At 35.7% G+C, this 16,527-nt stretch overlaps 3 protein-coding genes across 3 annotated transcripts; all 3 read right to left on the minus strand.

The window, feature by feature from the left end:
- Window positions 1–569: 569 nt before the first annotated feature.
- LOC114725413 (cysteine-rich receptor-like protein kinase 25) lies at window positions 570–3,405 on the minus strand. Its single transcript, XM_028911931.1, has 6 exons — window positions 2,610–3,405; window positions 2,086–2,207; window positions 1,751–1,961; window positions 1,363–1,603; window positions 1,057–1,213; window positions 570–899 (listed from the first exon to the last, which is right to left on the minus strand). Exons 1-6 carry the CDS (start codon window positions 3,403–3,405, stop codon window positions 570–572), a joined length of 1,857 nt encoding a protein of 618 aa, XP_028767764.1.
- A 4,247-nt stretch (window positions 3,406–7,652) lies between these two features.
- LOC114725414 (cysteine-rich receptor-like protein kinase 25) lies at window positions 7,653–10,850 on the minus strand. The gene is made up of 8 exons (XM_028911932.1): window positions 10,088–10,850; window positions 9,888–10,016; window positions 9,655–9,776; window positions 9,360–9,570; window positions 8,926–9,163; window positions 8,690–8,840; window positions 8,280–8,608; window positions 7,653–8,180 (listed from the first exon to the last, which is right to left on the minus strand). The coding sequence occupies exons 1-7, from the start codon at window positions 10,848–10,850 to the stop codon at window positions 8,282–8,284; spliced, it is 1,941 nt and encodes a 646-aa protein (XP_028767765.1). The 3' UTR covers window positions 7,653–8,180; window positions 8,280–8,281.
- Window positions 10,851–12,322: 1,472 nt separating this feature from the next.
- Window positions 12,323–15,800, minus strand: LOC114725424 (cysteine-rich receptor-like protein kinase 10). Its single transcript, XM_028911942.1, has 8 exons — window positions 14,851–15,800; window positions 14,360–14,497; window positions 14,114–14,235; window positions 13,820–14,030; window positions 13,388–13,625; window positions 13,158–13,308; window positions 12,694–13,026; window positions 12,323–12,585 (listed from the first exon to the last, which is right to left on the minus strand). Exons 1-7 carry the CDS (start codon window positions 15,629–15,631, stop codon window positions 12,697–12,699), a joined length of 1,971 nt encoding a protein of 656 aa, XP_028767775.1. The 5' UTR covers window positions 15,632–15,800; the 3' UTR covers window positions 12,323–12,585; window positions 12,694–12,696.
- Window positions 15,801–16,527: the final 727 nt, after the last annotated feature.

Here is a 16,527-nt window from a genome sequence, read left to right on the forward strand (position 1 = left end):
TTTTGAAAGAATAATAGCTAAGAGATTATCTTTATTTTAGATCCTTTACACATTAAAATAATTATTTTGGATAAAAAAATTAAAAAAATAAATCCAGATTATCCAAATGAGATATGTACAGTCCAAATCTGATGAGTTTGTGGTGCTCATAAAAAAAATGAACATGAAACTGATTCCCCTAGCCTACCTATCAGCCTCTATTTCATTGCAGAATCTCACCATTTCCTTCCGTCACATCGTAGATTCCAACTTCAATAACAAACTTTTAAAACCTTATCTCCGTGATATATCAAAATAAGTCAATCGTTTATTCTTAAGATTGAGAGTGAAACTTTGCCAACTCGTACCTAATAGCTCTGCCACAAGTTGACATATAAGTATAAATATGATAATAAGTGCAGTTAAATGGTTTCATAAAACAAAGTAGTAATTAATGACTATTGCTCAAGTCATGTACACATTTGCAACCACTACAGAAATTCTAAATGACAACAAAAATATAGAAGGCACATATACAAGTAAATCCCACACCAAATTATTTGATATAGAAAGCTTCCAACTGACAGAAACTATCGAGGGAAAAAAGTGCTCTTGGACATGTCGTTGATGGAAGAAGGTCCTGAGCTGCAATCAATGGACGGTTGTCCTGAGCTGCGATCTCCATCTTCCATGTTGGTTGATTTCCCAGCACTGTACCTGAAGAGTGCAGGTTCTCTTGGAAATGGCAAATCAATCAATTGGGTATTGAGGTATGAAATAACTGTGGCCATTGTGGGTCTATCATCTGGGTCTTCTTGTACACACAATAACCCAATTTGAATGCACTTTATGACTTCAGTGTGAGAGTATGTTTCTTTTAGGGTTGACTCCATAATTTCCAGTGGGGTATGATTCCTCCACTGTCTCCATGCCTACAGGAAAGTCTCAAATAACATAACATTTACATTTCGTTCATTGTTCCATTCTGCTCCGTTTATGAATTATGTATATAACGGATAAGTCGATTAAAAAAAAATATCAAAATTTCATTAGAAGGTATATTAGCTAGAGTTTAACACGAACCTGGCTTAAAAGATCTTCAAAAATCTTTGAAATCGGGGATCGAGCAATTCTTTTTGCACTAATTATTTGTAGGATTATAACTCCAAAACTATATATATCTAATTTTTCTGAAAACCGCCCATACATTGCATATTCAGGAGACATATAACCACTGCACAAACAAAAACAAAATCAATACAAGAAATAATATAGAAGGAAATAACTATGTTTATGGAGCAACAACTGTTGAAGTTTTGAGCAACTTTAAGAACTCATTTTCCCTACCATGCACGAAAAAGGATAAAGGTCGAGTATACTTACTATGTTCCAACTATTCTATTAGTAATTTCCTGATTTTGATTTGTAGCAACTATTCTTGCTAAGCCAAAGTCAGATATTTTTGGATTCATGTTATCATCTAACAACACATTGCTGGGCTTGAGATCACGATGTATAACTTTGAGCCGTGAATACTCATGTAGATATAGAACTCCTCTTGCAATATCTCCTATGATCTTATAACGTTCTGACCAATTTAATATCCTTCGCTTTGGATTAGTATCTAAAAGTTCACCAAAGAGTATATTATTTTATGTTAGAAAATGTACGAGTGCCATACTAATGATCATTAAGTTAAAATCAAGTTGAAAATAAAAAGTACTATTCCAAAATGCTAAGCTTCAAATGAAGGCAAAAAAGTTGGTCATACCAAATAAAAAGTAATCAAGACTCTTGTTAGGCACATATTCATAGATAAGCATTTTCTCGTCTTCTTCCAAGCAAAACCCAATCAAGGCAACCAGATTTCTATGTTGAAGATTGGCAATAAGTGAAATCTCATTCTTAAATTCCACCACACCCTGCTTAGATTTACTTGAAAGTTTCTTAACTGCTATTTCGCGTTTATCTGGAAGCACACCCTGAAAATATAAATGTCAACAATCAGAACTTAACATATACATACGTGCGCCGCAAAAAAAAGCATATATAGATAAAAATATAAAATATACATTTCCTTTTGTTATTGTTAAATACACCGATCACCTTGTAGACTTCCCCAAATCCACCTTTGCCTATTTTGTTAAGCTGTGAAAAATTGTTTGTCGCAGCTTCAATTGTGGCAAAAGAGAATTGCAACGACTCTAGAGGAGTAAGTTCTTCTCCATCTATTATATATATATAATCGTATACCAAGTTGAATTTCAGCAATCTTTTAGATAAACCAAAGCAGAATGGTTTAAATTAATGAACTTTCATTTGAAACATTAATTACTCACGGCTTTCATTAAGTACTGCAGTCTTATGCCTCTTCCGTATTTTCAGCAGGAAAAGCCCTCCGAGACAGAAGATCATAACAACAACTGAAACTGGGACAACAACTAGAACAATTCTTCGTGTTTCATTTATCTCCTTTCCTGCTCAAATAATTGCTGGAAAACTTTAGTCTCCATCTAAAGCATCAGCAAGATGAAACCAACCCAGCAAGATTAACCATAGAAGAACTAATCGGTTGCTAGTAACCTCATGGTCGATTTGTGGCACAGTTATGAACAAATACATTTAATTACCTGACGGAGGAGGAAATCTTACAACAGGTCCAGGTGATACAGCCGTTACATTGTAAAAGGGGTACAGTTCATATCTGATGTTGCACGAAGCAAGAAGAACCCTCGCCCCTTGTTTTCCCACACAACAATTACCAACAAAAGTTTCGATGGCCTTTCGCAAACATGTCTCACACTGATCACTGGTTAAATCATGCGTGCACTGTTCTAAAGCATACAGCGTCGTCAACGGCGAGCTCGATAATATCGCTTCGCCCACAGCAAACTTCTTCACCGTCGGTGATTTCGCAGCCTTCGTACTCAAGTCATTGAGTAAGCTGAATAAAGAGAAGTTGAACTGTTCCAGGTCCCTGCCGGAGAAGATCTTACCGTCATCGAGGGTTACCCTAGGAACGGCACTGTTGAACCAGAAAAACTTGTCGGTGTAACGCAGCATGCACTGGTCATACCAGATTATGGCCTCGGTTCGATTAGGGCAACGGGAAGTTATGTAATTGGCAGCGGCGGTGACGCACTCTTGGCAGATTGTGTGGGAGACGATGTCGCCACGGCAGAGAAAGAGGCCGTTGACGGCGTCGATGGTTCCAAAGCCCATGATGGTCATGTAGTAGCCGCCGAACTGGGAGGCGTTGGAGGTGAGGGAGTAGAGGAGGACGTTGAGGTTTCGTCGGAATGTGGCGTTGCGGATGGTGGCGTTTGAGCAGTGATGAGCAGTGTAATTAAAAGAAGCTTCGCTTGTGAAGATTGTTAGGAAGACGAAGAGGGAAGAAGTAAGTGCGTAGATTTTGGAAGTAGACATTTCCGTTTGGTCTTTTGGGTCATGATATGTTGGAGAAAGAAATTAAATGCGACGATGATATTAGCTTTGAGGAGGGATGGAATTTATAGAGTGAAGTCAAAGGTCAATGGAAAATTTTTCAAGACCCAGGAACATTTTTTCATTTTCTTGAAAAAAATGAGTGAATTCGAGGAATTTAATTGATATTAACTTCTTTAGAGGGGAGAGTACTTGTTACTTTCCCAGAATATTATATATGGCTATAGTTGCAGAAAAATTAAAAAAAAATACTACCACGTACTCTTATTTATATTTTTTTAATCAACAACACACTACTTACTTTAACCTCTAGTTAACTCGCATCAAATAACGTTTTGCTTATTTTAGGATGAAAAACTTAATCTGCAAGTCCTTATTTTAGCCCATGCAAGATCTATGTGGCAATGTGTGTGCCTGGTCAGACGTTCCTCAATGCCACATCATACTCTTGTCAGCTTAAACTAACAGAATCTTGACAGAATTGGCACTAGTAACTGAATAAACAATAAGAATTGAATAAAAAGGAAAAAAAATTATAAGGACCTGATCCAAAACTTGATAAAACTATAAGCACTCACAGATTAATTTTTCCTTTTAGGAATAAAAAGGAAAGAATACTTTCCCAACATTCACTATGAATGTTTTTTTTTTTGGGAGAATTATATTCAAGTCCTACAGAAGAAAAATAATCATTAAAAAGTTCCAATAACAATCTGAGCAGCCTGTAATGACAATTCCGACATTGAGAATGACAACTTCTGGGATTTGTTTTTCAATTATTTTTCTTATTTGGGACCTCATTGTAATTCTCTCTTCTTCTTCTTTTTTTTTTTTTGCCTTCAAATAGAAATTGTGTCGTATCATTTCATCAAAGAAAATTATACAAAAGCAACTTCTTGTCTATCATCTTTAATAAATTATTACCTTCGGTCCTTAATATAAAAGCTAGTTGAGTAATATGAGTAAATTAAGAAAACTATTTAAGTTAACTATTTGTACTAAATAGGTGTTCTCTTTCCTAAAATATCATTGCTAATCAAGTATATTGGTTAGAATTACTATTATTACAAGGGTTACTTTAAAAAAAATAAATATAATAAACAAAATAGATTAGGATCTTATATTTCTAATCAAAATAAAAATTAAACGAGTTCTTATATTAAAGACCGGAGGTAGTAAAAAAGAATTATAATGATAATGCGCCATTCATTGGCCAAAAAATTGGCATCCTTTATTATGATTTTCTTCATTTAACACAAAATTAGAAGTAGTTGACAATTCATATGCAAGAGTTTTCTCGTGGAACCTCAAACGTAAATACGAAAAATGTGGTAGCAAGTCGTATTCAATGTAGCGTGGAGCTAAATATTGTTTAGAATCATTAATTGTTCTTTTAATTTGCAGGATGATCTAAGTATTTCTGGTAGGTGGCCCAGCAGCGAACATTGGAATATTAGTGACTATTCTAACACACCATTAGTTAGTGTTAGTAACTTAGTATTGACCATATAAAAACCATTGCGAGCTTGCAACGCATCTATATATCATACACGCTAATTCCTCCTGTACTTAATCCAAGAGTTAATTAAGATATTAAATTTAATTCCAAGTACGAGATCTCAATTTATTTTCTCACTTATATCTATCTCTTTTTTTCAAACAAATTTATTTAACTTATAAATTAGTATATAATACAATGTTATATAGGAATATTTTAGAGAGACATCATATCATAGTTATTATAATTAACTAATTAATTTATTTAACTTTTTAAATCTATCTAAGTTAGTTAAGTAACACAAGAGTATAGTATAATATTGCATAACATTCTAAGCCGAGTGAGAGGGATCTTCTACCCGAAGCAAACTAATTAGAATATCAGCCACTATGTCATGTCTATTTTGTTTAAATTTGAGCAATATTTGATGTCTAATTTTTGGTGTATGGGCGCATGGACTATGCTTTTTCAAATTTGTTTTCCACAATTGTATTTTTAATAATTTTTAAATTTTTAAAATTTAAATAGACATTATTTTTTATACAAAAAAATATAATTTTATGCTTAACATAACAATAAAAACAATTTAAAATTTTGCTTTTGATATCTATAAATGTATATATTATGCAAAAATTAATTTTATAGACCAAAATTGAATTAAAAAAAATTCATATTCACTAACAAATATCTAGAAAATAATGAACTTTATCAAGTATAACTTAATCTCGTTTACAAAATTTATATATCTTAATTGATTATATGATATGATTGTTTGTTTCCGATAGCTACAGAACAACCATTTATATGTATGTGTATATAAAATAGAGTTAGACAGTGGGAAGACGCCTATTTATTTGGTGAACAATCCATGGAGGTGTTACAAAAATATATGGAGCAAAGAAAAGGTTAAAAAAAAACACCTAAAAAGGACTCGGGTCCCTGTTAGGCTGTTGGCATATTATCTGAAGTTTTCTTAATCATAATAAAACAAATTATTATCTTGCTATTGGAAAACAATGTTATATCCGTTTTAAGGGGAGTTATTCTTTTTTTTTTTTTGGGACAACAGGCGGGACACTACTGCGCACGCATGCATAGAAGAGTATAAAGACTGAATATTTTAATATTAATAAATATAAAATTATGCCTTTAATTTTTTTAAAATTTTTATGAACCAATTTCTAGTCAGGTTTGTCAAAGGTTAAGCTGCAAATTTATTCAAAAAAATTTCACTCAAAAATATTAGGTACCTAAAAGTCTTTTAGTTTAATATTTACATTAGTTTTTTTTTTTTAGTGTTATAAGATAAAATGGTATGATTTTAAACTTTCAGAGCAACATCAAATAAAAAATTTTCGAGTATAGAACGATCCCAAGTAAAAATTTGTAGAGCAAACTTGCATCTTAGTCTTGCTAAATTCAGGGCATGTTGGGCCGCTTTTGGACACGGTCGGCACAAAACAACTCATCTCTGTTGACCAACGGGGGTTGGTCCGAGTGGTAAGCGGCTCGGTTCTGCTTAAGTGAAGTCTCGAGTTCGATTCCTCATGGATGTAGAAAACCCGTGCTGGGAGACTCACCCACCATACCCAGGTGTGCGACACGGGTCGGATCCGGACGTAGTCAGAGCTTTGTTCTGGTGAACCGGATGGGGAACAAAAAAAAAAAACTCATCTCTGTTGATGCTTTCTAGCTTATTTTTCCAAATTATTTCTGCGACCAAAGAAAACCAAAGACACAGGTCAAACAACTTTCTACGTTCTGTTTTCGTGTGGCTGATGGCAGAAACCTACAAGAAGCTATGGCAGCAACCCAATAGGCTAACAATTAAAGGCTTTTAGCTCCAAGTTCCAATCGTTGATACGTTGTACTAAGCCCACCTAAAATTACTTCTTTTGATCTTAAATCAATTTGCCCCTTGTTAAGTCATCCTACCAAATTCAAATAAAACCATAATCTGATCAGTTCCGTCGTCGTAAAATTAGATTATTCGCATTCTCTGTCATCGATCATTTTCAACCTGGACAACCGAAACCTTAATAATTGCACTGCGTAGTAAAGTTTGCCCGAGAGATGAGAATTAGTCTATTTATATCGTTAAAATAAATGTTTATAAGATGATTGTCACTTGTTCCGGCTAGGATCAGAATAACCATTTGAAAATTCTTTAATATAAGAGCTAGTTGATTAATTTAATTTAAGTAAATTAAAAAAACTAATTAAATTAGTTATTTATAATAAATAGATGTTGTGTTTTCTAAAATATCTTTAATAATCAAGTATATTACTTAGAACTACTATTATTACAGTTACTATTTTCAAAAAAAAGGGATCAATATGAAAAACATAGTGAATTAGAATCTTATATTTAGAATCAAAATAAAATTAAACAAGTTTTATATTAGAGTTTTATATTAAGGTTGTGTATGTCTGTGTATATATAAAATAGAGTTAGACAATGGGATGTCGCATATATACATTCCTTGCAGAAACGGAGCTCAGACACCCTTCTATGCTCTGTTTTCATGTGGTTGTTGGCAGAAACCTAGAAGAAGACATGGCAGCAACATCAGTAGACTTCCAATTGAAGGCTTTTAGCTCCAAGTTCCAATAGTCCATGCTTTATATTTAACCTCACTAAAATTACTTTTTTAAAATCTTAAACAAATTGGCCTATTATTAAGTAATCCCAACAAATTCAAGTAACACCATAATGTGATCAGTTACCTCGTGCTTAAATTAGATCATTCCTATTCTCTCTTATAGACTTGTAGACCCAGACAATTTTTGACAGATTAGAGAATTTTGCATCACATGCCAACTAGAGACTTCTCTCAATTCATATCTAAATTTCTAGGATATACGTAATTTCCTCTTCTCTGGGTAAGTAAAATCTGAAAATGCAGGTCATTTATTAATGCACCAACATCTCTGTTCTTTGGACTCTTATAAAAGGGTGACAAAGTCTTTTGCTACGTATCAAACTTCTATATTCTAAGATCTCCCCCCCAAAAAAAAATCTCCAAGAACCTGTATTATATTCTAAATTTCTAATATTATACACGAATAAAAGGACTCAGAGCTTCAAAGCCAACAAAAGGAGAATATCCCAGCAAAAAGAGGTGTTGAGAGGTTAAGTCCCCACATCATATTGTCAAAAGCACTAGGATTAGCTTCTGTACTCATCTCCATGAGAATGATCTTGAAGTGATCACCTGGAGAATAAGGTTGTTAGCCCCATTCTGAAGCTGTAACGAGTCTGTTGAAGTTTGTAAGCAGTTAGAGCTATATAAAGTCATGAACTCAACCAGATAATGCAAACTTCTTTTTTTTTTGGTGGGGGGGGGGGGGTGGTTACCTTTATCGAGGGTAAACGTCAGTGATGGGTGCTTCATCTGTAGACCATAGAATCGAACATGTAGATTGGTCAGAATCAACAACATTGTTTTGCCTGTTTGGTGTTCTTCTGCCCAGTAAGGATGCAGGCTTTCGAGGCAATGACAAAGTAACAGAGTAACTGTTGAGCATGAGTACTATATTTGCCATCGACGGTCTGTCAGAAGGGTTCTCCTGAACGCATGATAAAGCAATATGGATACATCTTATGACTTCATTTCTTGAATAAGAACCTCTCAGTGTTGGATCCAACAACTCCAGAGGTGTTTTTCGTGTCCAGTTATTCCAGGCCTGGGATTACACAAGGAGTCAGTGTTCAGAACTGGAATCTATCAAAGAGTGAAGTAAAGATGTTATAGAGTTTTTACTTACATAGCTTAAGAGGTCATTGGCTTGATGTGATTGGTACAAATCAGTGTTCTTCTTGCCAGTAATAATCTCTAAAACCAAGACACCAAAGCTAAACACATCTGATTTTACAGAAAATTGTCCGTGCATCGCATACTCTGGAGACATGTAACCACTGCAAAGAAACAAAATAAATCCATTTCGCGTGGAATAATAATGAAAAACTCCAAATAGAAACAAAGGAATCATGAGAAACTTACAAGGTCCCAACTATTCTTCCTGTATTTGCTTGAGCCTGATCACCTTGGAAGATTTTTGCCATACCAAAGTCTGAGATTTTAGGATTCATACTAGCATCTAGTAGGACATTACTAGCTTTGAGGTCACGATGAATTATTCTAAGTTGAGAATCTTCATGGAGATATAGCATTCCTCGAGCAATGCCTGCAATAATCTTGTAGCGTTTTGGCCAATCTAGTCTTGTTTTCCTTTCAGGATCTAAAAGTTTGAGAGAAGTGAGATTTTCAGGCTAGTAATTGCTGGATTATGAATAAACATGATAACACCGAGGGATTATCATAAATTAGTTGTGCTTCTATTAAGGTCTGGTATAATTATAACAATTAATTATTGACCTGAAGGACTAGATTTATAGAGATCCAAAGCATTGGAAGAGTTGTCAAAAGATTCTTACCAAATAGAAACCTGTCGAGGCTTTTGTTTGGGACATATTCATAGATAAGTATCTTCTCTTGCCCTTCTAAGCAAAATCCCAACAACCTCACTAAATTCCGGTGTTGAAGTTTGGCCACAAGAGCCGCTTCATTTCTAAACTCCATAGCACCCTGCAAGGAGGTTACCGACAACCTCTTCACAGCTATCTCCTGTCCGTTTGGAAGGATGCCCTGAAAACATGATCAGGATTAGACCAACTTTTCTTAGTTTAGCAGACAAATATGACAGCAATTTGCAGCTAATAAGCTGTGTACCTTATAAACTGCCCCATATCCACCTTGGCCAATCTTGTTCTTATCTGAGAACTTTTTCGTGGCAGCTTCTATGGCTGCCAATTCAAATTGCAAAGACTCTATTTCTGAAATATCAATCCCAGCTTCAACCGGGAAAAAAAGAAGAAAGAATCTGTCAGCCATCAGAGTGCTAAAACCATATCTAACCTTGATCTCAAAACGAAACAGGAACAATCCAAGGAAATACTACTCACCATCCTCTGTGAATGAGTTGTACTTCTTGCTTGCTCTCTTACGGAGGAAACAACAACCCACAACGAGAAGTGCCAAAGCAACAACAATTGGAACAACAATCGCAACAATCATTGAGATATTTCTACTTCCTGCTCAAAAAATGGTCACTGTAAACCCCAATAACGACATGATTTTGAACAAGCTAATATACGATCCTTACCTGAAGTAGGGGGAACCAGTGGTTCAGCGGATAAGTGGGTTATATTGTAAAACCGATAAAATTCATATCTCATATTACATGACGGAGCCAGGACATTTGCCCCCTTGCTCCCGCTACAGCAACTTGGAAGAGATGCAATGGCACTGCTGAAACAAGAATCACAAGTAGAAACGGCCAAGTCAGGAGTGCAATGTGCGAGGCCGTACAAGGTTTCCGACGACGTGAAGTTCACTTCCGCCGTAGCAAACCTCTTCCCTGTCTGGGTATTAGCTTTTGCTGTCACATCCTTCAACAAGTTCGACAGCACGCCGTCGAATCGAACCCGTTCCGAGCTAGCTATGGTGTCTTCGTTTCGCAAACTCACATAAGGAACCATGGCGTTCAAGTCCCCGTTCGAGTAACGAAGCATACACACATCGTACCAGATTATGGACTCTGTTTGGTTTGGGCAGAGGCGTCTTATCTCCTTGGATGCGGCGGCAACGCAAGGCTGGCACACGGCGGGGGTGACGTCGCCGCGACAGAGGAAAAGCCCGGTGATGGTGGAAGGGGTTGACGGGGACACGGTGGTACGGTAGTAACCGTCGGGGAGAGAAGCGTTGGAGGTTAGGGAAGAGAGAAGAAAGTTCAAATTGGCTTGGAATGTACTGTTGTTGGGTCCGAAATAGCTTCCATTAGTACAGGAATAACTTCTAAATTCTGGAGCAGCCTCGGGTGTGAAGCTCAGAAATCCCAAGAGAGAAAGGACGATGAAGACGGACATGGTGGTGAACAGAAAATTGGATTGGACATCAAAATTATCACCGATCAGTGCTGATTAAGTTTTGTTTTGTTTTGTTTTTCCAGGACATGCACTAAATGGAGGTAGACTGGTTGCCACTGGCATTAAATCAAGTCAATGCTGAGGGGATGGAAAGTCGGAAACAATTGTAGTTGTGGGCCCACTTTGACTTGTCTAACACGAACCAGAGAGGTCAAATGCATTCCTTCCCCACGCCACATGTGCTTTGATTACCCTCACCTTGCAACCAATACCTCTCTGCCCAATTAGGTGATCACCGTTACAATTACTATACCTCCTGTAGGTGATATAAATATAATAGCTCGCCGGAGTTCAATTTAATTCAAAATATAAGAATTTAATTAACTTTATTTTTTTAAAAAATTCTTACTCCTATTGATTATAAGAAGTCTTTATAAGGGGTAACCCTAATGTTCATGATTAAATAAGGTAGTTTAGTAAAATTTAAAACGGATTTATTATAAATAAATAATTTAACTGAATTTTTAATTTTTTAAATTAGTTATCTAATTTTTATTAAAAAAACAGTAATTAAGAAGAATACAAATATTTTTAATGGAGAAAGAGACATTAGAACTCGTGAAATATATGAATCTCAAAATTGCTGATTTAAATGTTTTAGTTCCTATGAAATCCTCGAGGATCATTTTCAACTTTATTTTTCTTCAGAAATAACCTAATTAACAAGTTTCTAAAAAAACTATTAGTACTCTCTAGAAGTGTTTTAATTTTTACGTTCAGATAAACTCAAACCCATGTTTGACGGGGGAAAAAATAATCCCAAGCCCGTGACCTGAGCTTAACTGTTATAATATATTTCACTAAAGCCTGCATTTGGTGGCATTTTCAAAACAAATTGCGTTAATTATGCGAGTTAAATGCCGAATCTTATAACTATAGTATCTATTAGCTAAATAAGTCTTTTCATATATTATTGTGAAATTTCAGTAGTTTTTAAAAAATATTTTTTCATGCTAAAAATTGAAATATTAGCTACAATTTTTTCACATATTAATGTCAACTTTAAAAAAATTGTTTTGAAATTCATTTGTGTTTATGTGTGTGTATGGTTAAACAAGGTTTTTAAATCTCCCATATTACAAGTTGAAAATTCAATCTCATATCTTCCACATTTGAGGGTCAAGTTTTTTTTTAATCTTCCATAGGAATTTAACACTCATTTTCCACAATTAAATATTGACTATATGATAATCTGCAATTAATCTTAATCTCATAGCTTTTAACATGAAACATCTTGGAGGAAAAGATATGTAATTTCATATAATTGTTACAGGCAAAATTAAACTGATATATTGCTTTTGACGTTCCACTTTCTCTTCTATTTTCTTTGAACGAAGGGACAACAAACATTTTTGCCTTATGCCTGAATATTTGAACAAGCCTGAATATTTGTAAATCAAGTAACACTGGCATTCTAAAAGCTCTCAGAACTCTAAATTTCAAATCATGCACATATAACTCGGAGGTTATGAACTCTTCGAGAGAAAGCCGTTTGAGTAAATTACATTGCGTGCAGCACTTGGCTTAGCTTCCAGACTCTGCTGCATCAGAATGATATCTTGAACTTGAAGTGATCTCCAGCAGAATTAGCCAGTTGGCCTCATCCTTGAAGAAGAAAGTAATTGAGATTGCGTGCCAAAAGGTCCTGGTACATCTTCCATTATTTGTTATGAAGCTGCAAAAGGCCTGAAGTTAAGGACTTGGAACTAAATACATGGACTCAACTGGATTCATTCAAAAACATAAATGAATTAGATAAACGCCCACTTGATGGAACATGAACCTGTTATCGGGGGTAAACTTCAGTAATGGATGCTTCATTTGTAGACCATAGGATTGAACAGGTAGATTGGTCAGAATCAACAACATTGTTTTGCTTTTGCCTGTTTGGTGTTCTGCGCATGAAAGCTGCTGGCTGTCGAGGTATTGACAAAGTAACAGAATAACTGTTGAGCATCAGTGCTATAGTTGCCATTGAAGGTCTATCAGAAGGATTCTCCTGAACACATAATAAAGCAATATGAATGCATCTTATGACTTCATTTCTTGAATAAGAACCTCTCAGTGTTGGATCCAATAACTCCAAAGGTGTTCTTTGTGTCCAGTTATCCCAGGCCTGTGGTTACACAAAGAGTCAGAGCCCAAATTTGGAATCTACCAGTTGTTACTAACCAAAATCCATATTTGAGACGTATTTGCAGCTGACATTGAAGGAAAAGATGGTATACTTGCTGAGTTTTCACTTACGTAGCTTAAGAGGTCATCTGCTTGACGTGATTGATTAAAATCAGTGTTCTTCTTACCAGTAACAATCTCCAAAACTAATATACCAAAGCTGAACACATCTGATTTAACAGAAAATTGCCCACGCATTGCATATTCTGGAGACATATAACCACTGCAAAGAAAGATTATTAATCTATAGGTCGAGAGAAAATAATGAATAACTCTTGCCAAAGAAAATGTCTAAAACTTACAAGGTTCCAACTATTCTTCCTGTGTTCACTTGAGTTTGATCTCCGTGAAAGATTTTTGCCATACCAAAATCTGAAATTTTTGGATTCATATTGGTGTCTAATAAAACATTACTCGCTTTGAGATCACGATGTATTATTCTAAGCTGAGAATCTTCATGAAGATAAAGAATTCCTCGAGCAATTCCCATTATGATCTTGTAACGCCTTGACCAATCAAGCATTGTTTTCTTTTCAGAGTCTACAAATCCATCAAAGTGAAATTATCAAGTGAATAAAAACAGGATTACTTGGTAGAAAAGGGTAACATCATGTGAATACTAAGAAATAACTCTGCTTTTGAATATTTACATCAACGAAATATTCGCATCCAAGACTTGATTTGTATAGGGATGTCAAAAGCTAGAAGTATTGAGAAAAGGTCAAAGTTCAAACCAAATAGAAAGTGATCAAGGCTTTTGTTTGGGATGTATTCATAAACAAGTATCTTCTCTTGCCCCTCCAAGCAAAAACCCAACAGCCTCACTAAATTCCTATGTTGAAGCTTGGCTACAAGAGCAACTTCATTCTTAAATTCCAAAGCACCCTGCAAGGAGGTTACTGATAACCTCTTCACAGCAATCTCCTGTCCGCTTGGGAGGATACCCTGTGCACATGCTGGAAATTAGACCAATTTTTCTCAATTTAACGGACAGATATAACAAAAAGTAGCATTAGAAAGTCAATTACCTTATAAACTGCACCAAATCCACCTTGGCCAATCTTGTTCTCGTCTGAGAACCTTTTTGTGGCAGCTTCTATTGTCGCCAATTCAAATTGCAGAGACTCTGTGTCTGTAAGATCATTCCCCACTGTATTTCAAATAGATGGAAAGAAAGCTGTGAGCCACCAAATTACTATCTTGTCCAATATTGGAAACAAGAATTGAAATGTAACACAGTGACAACAATTATTAAGATAGGAAGGAGATATTACTGTCATCCTCTGCGAAAGTATTAAACTTCTTGCCCTTGCTAGCCCTCTTACGCAGGAAACAGCAAGCCGCAACAAAGAGTGTCACAGAAACAACAATCGGCACAATAATCGCAACAATTATTGCGATTTTGCTTTTTCCTATAATCAACCCAAGAAAAGAAGGATAAAGAAAAGAACTATAACTTAATAAACCTCTGGACACTGTCCCCTTTGCTCACATCTAGACATAATACGGCTGCTTATCAAATTTCTGATAGGATTAGATAAAGTGAAATTAAATTTTTTAAGGCTGAAATTAAAAGCACCAACGAACAACTTGATCTATTTTAAACCTATGTAACTTATTCTTGTAAACTGACGTGTATGAACAAAGTTTGCCCTCTTCTTGCGTAGCTGTATCACTGAACAAGATTACCAGGTTATTTCCTGAGGCTAGTCAATGTATATGCATTCACTTGCTTTTCTCTCAGCATTAGGATTCAGAAAATTACCTGATCGAGGAGGACCTGGCCCTGCAGAAGATGTAGTTATGCTGTAAAATGGGTAAAGTTCATATCTAATGTTACATGCCGGAAGAAGAACCGTTGCCCCCTTCTTGTTGCCACAGCAATTTGGCAGAGCTCCAATGGCGCTTTGGAGACACATGTTGCAATCAAAAGATGTCAGGTCTGGGTAACACTGTAAAAGGCCGTACAACGTTTGTGACGATGTTGGGTTCACTTGTCCCGTGGCAAATTTTTTCCCCGTCTGGGAACCCTGAGCTTCTGCCGCCAATTTTTGCAACAAATCCGACAACAATTTATTGAACTGATCCTGTTCGGCGCTAGCTATAGTACCGTTACTCGATAAGTCCGTGGAAGGGACGATGTTGTTGAAGGTGTTGTTCGAGTAACGAAGCATACAAACATCGTACCAGACGATAGACTCCGTTTGGTTTGGACACTGGCGCCTTATCTCTTTGGCGGCGTCGGAGACGCACTCTTGACACAGTGTGGGGGTGGCATCCCCGCGGCAGAGGAAGAGGCCGTTGATGACGGCGGGAGTTCCCTGATCCAACGTGGTACGGTAGAAACCGTCGTGGAGGGAGGCGTTGGAGGTAAGAACAGAGAGGAGGACATTCAAATTAGCTTCAAATGGGCTATTGGGTTTGTATGTGAGTGAGTCCGTACAGGCTTTGCTGCTGAAGATAGGAGATGCTTCGCTTGTGAAACTCAGAAATGGAAGCAGAGTGAGAAGGATGAAATGCGTTGCAGAGAATTTGGGGAAGGACATATTGCTCAACAATAATTCTCTTCAGCTCCAACGCTGCTGAAAGGACAAAGGCATATAAGTTTATGGCATTCAGTTAACAACTCTATCGATGTCGTTACCTATTGATTTCAATCTTTCAGGCTTTGCGTTGAACTGTGGGTGGATTGAGGGGAACGCCATTTCTGATACAAGTCAACAAGGCACCTTTCTGCGCTGGGAAGATCCTTAGTTATTGTTATTTTTTGTCCTAATTATAAAATTTTATTGATAACCTACAAATAAAATTTATTTATTTATAATTAGGATTGAAAGTACTCATTCTAAATATAAGACTCTTTTATAATGTAAAGTATATTATAAAAAGAGTTTTATATTTAAAATCGGAAAAGTAGTATTTAATAAGAAGGAAACTCTTATACATATTCATATATACTTAGAACAATATCCGATCTAAACGGTGAAAACACATTTGTTAAACTAATTTTCAAAACAGTAACAGTAATTTCTACTGGTGTTTGTGAAATTAAATGATTTCATAAAACAAGTTTTCTAAAAAAATTTACTTAAATAATTTTTCGAGTAATTAATTTTTTTACGGAAAAAAAAACTCTTTGAAATTGTTTTGTTGAATGTGGCATCCAAATACCGTCTAAACCTGTTAAAAGTAGTTTGCTCAAACACAACTTTTTAATCATTAAGATTAAGTTCTTAATTTCATTTTTTAAAATTGAATACTCTCCTCTCGCCAATTTTTTTTTTTTTTTTTATGAAGAGACAAAATTTTTTAGAAAGTTAATCTAAATTCTCCATCCATCAAGTCCCATCATGCCAGTTGCCTGAGAGTATTATTTTCCGGGGGGTTAACATCGTGGATCATGCCACCGATGGCAGGACGGATGGCATCCAAAATTCAAAAG

This window comes from Neltuma alba, unplaced genomic scaffold (assembly GCF_004799145.2).
Source record: "Neltuma alba isolate B1F8T4 unplaced genomic scaffold, ASM479914v2 tig00012252_pilon, whole genome shotgun sequence".
Classification (NCBI taxonomy): domain Eukaryota; kingdom Viridiplantae; phylum Streptophyta; class Magnoliopsida; order Fabales; family Fabaceae; genus Neltuma; species Neltuma alba.

Excerpts from the sequence above, each read along its gene's own strand:
- LOC114725424 (XM_028911942.1), bottom strand. The coding sequence starts at position 15,631 with ATGTCCTTCCCCAAATTCTCTGCAACGCATTTCATCCTTCTCACTCTG. Across the intron at positions 14,498-14,850 it reads GCCAGGTCCTCCTCGATCAG|GAAAAAGCAAAATCGCAATA; the intron begins GTAATTTTCTGA and ends GGTTGATTATAG. Across the intron at positions 13,309-13,387 it reads GGAAGAATAGTTGGAACCTT|TGGTTATATGTCTCCAGAAT; the intron begins GTAAGTTTTAGA and ends CTTTCTTTGCAG.
- LOC114725414 (XM_028911932.1), bottom strand. The coding sequence starts at position 10,850 with ATGTCCGTCTTCATCGTCCTTTCTCTCTTGGGATTTCTGAGCTTCACA. Across the intron at positions 10,017-10,087 it reads ACTGGTTCCCCCTACTTCAG|GAAGTAGAAATATCTCAATG; the intron begins GTAAGGATCGTA and ends TTTTTTGAGCAG. Across the intron at positions 9,777-9,887 it reads CAACTCATTCACAGAGGATG|CTGGGATTGATATTTCAGAA; the intron begins GTGAGTAGTATT and ends TCCCGGTTGAAG.
- LOC114725413 (XM_028911931.1), bottom strand. The coding sequence starts at position 3,405 with ATGTCTACTTCCAAAATCTACGCACTTACTTCTTCCCTCTTCGTCTTC. Across the intron at positions 2,208-2,609 it reads AAGATTTCCTCCTCCGTCAG|ATGGAGAAGAACTTACTCCT; the intron begins GTAATTAAATGT and ends TATATATAATAG. Across the intron at positions 900-1,056 it reads ATCTTTTAAGCCAGGTTCGT|TGGAGGAATCATACCCCACT; the intron begins GTTAAACTCTAG and ends GCATGGAGACAG.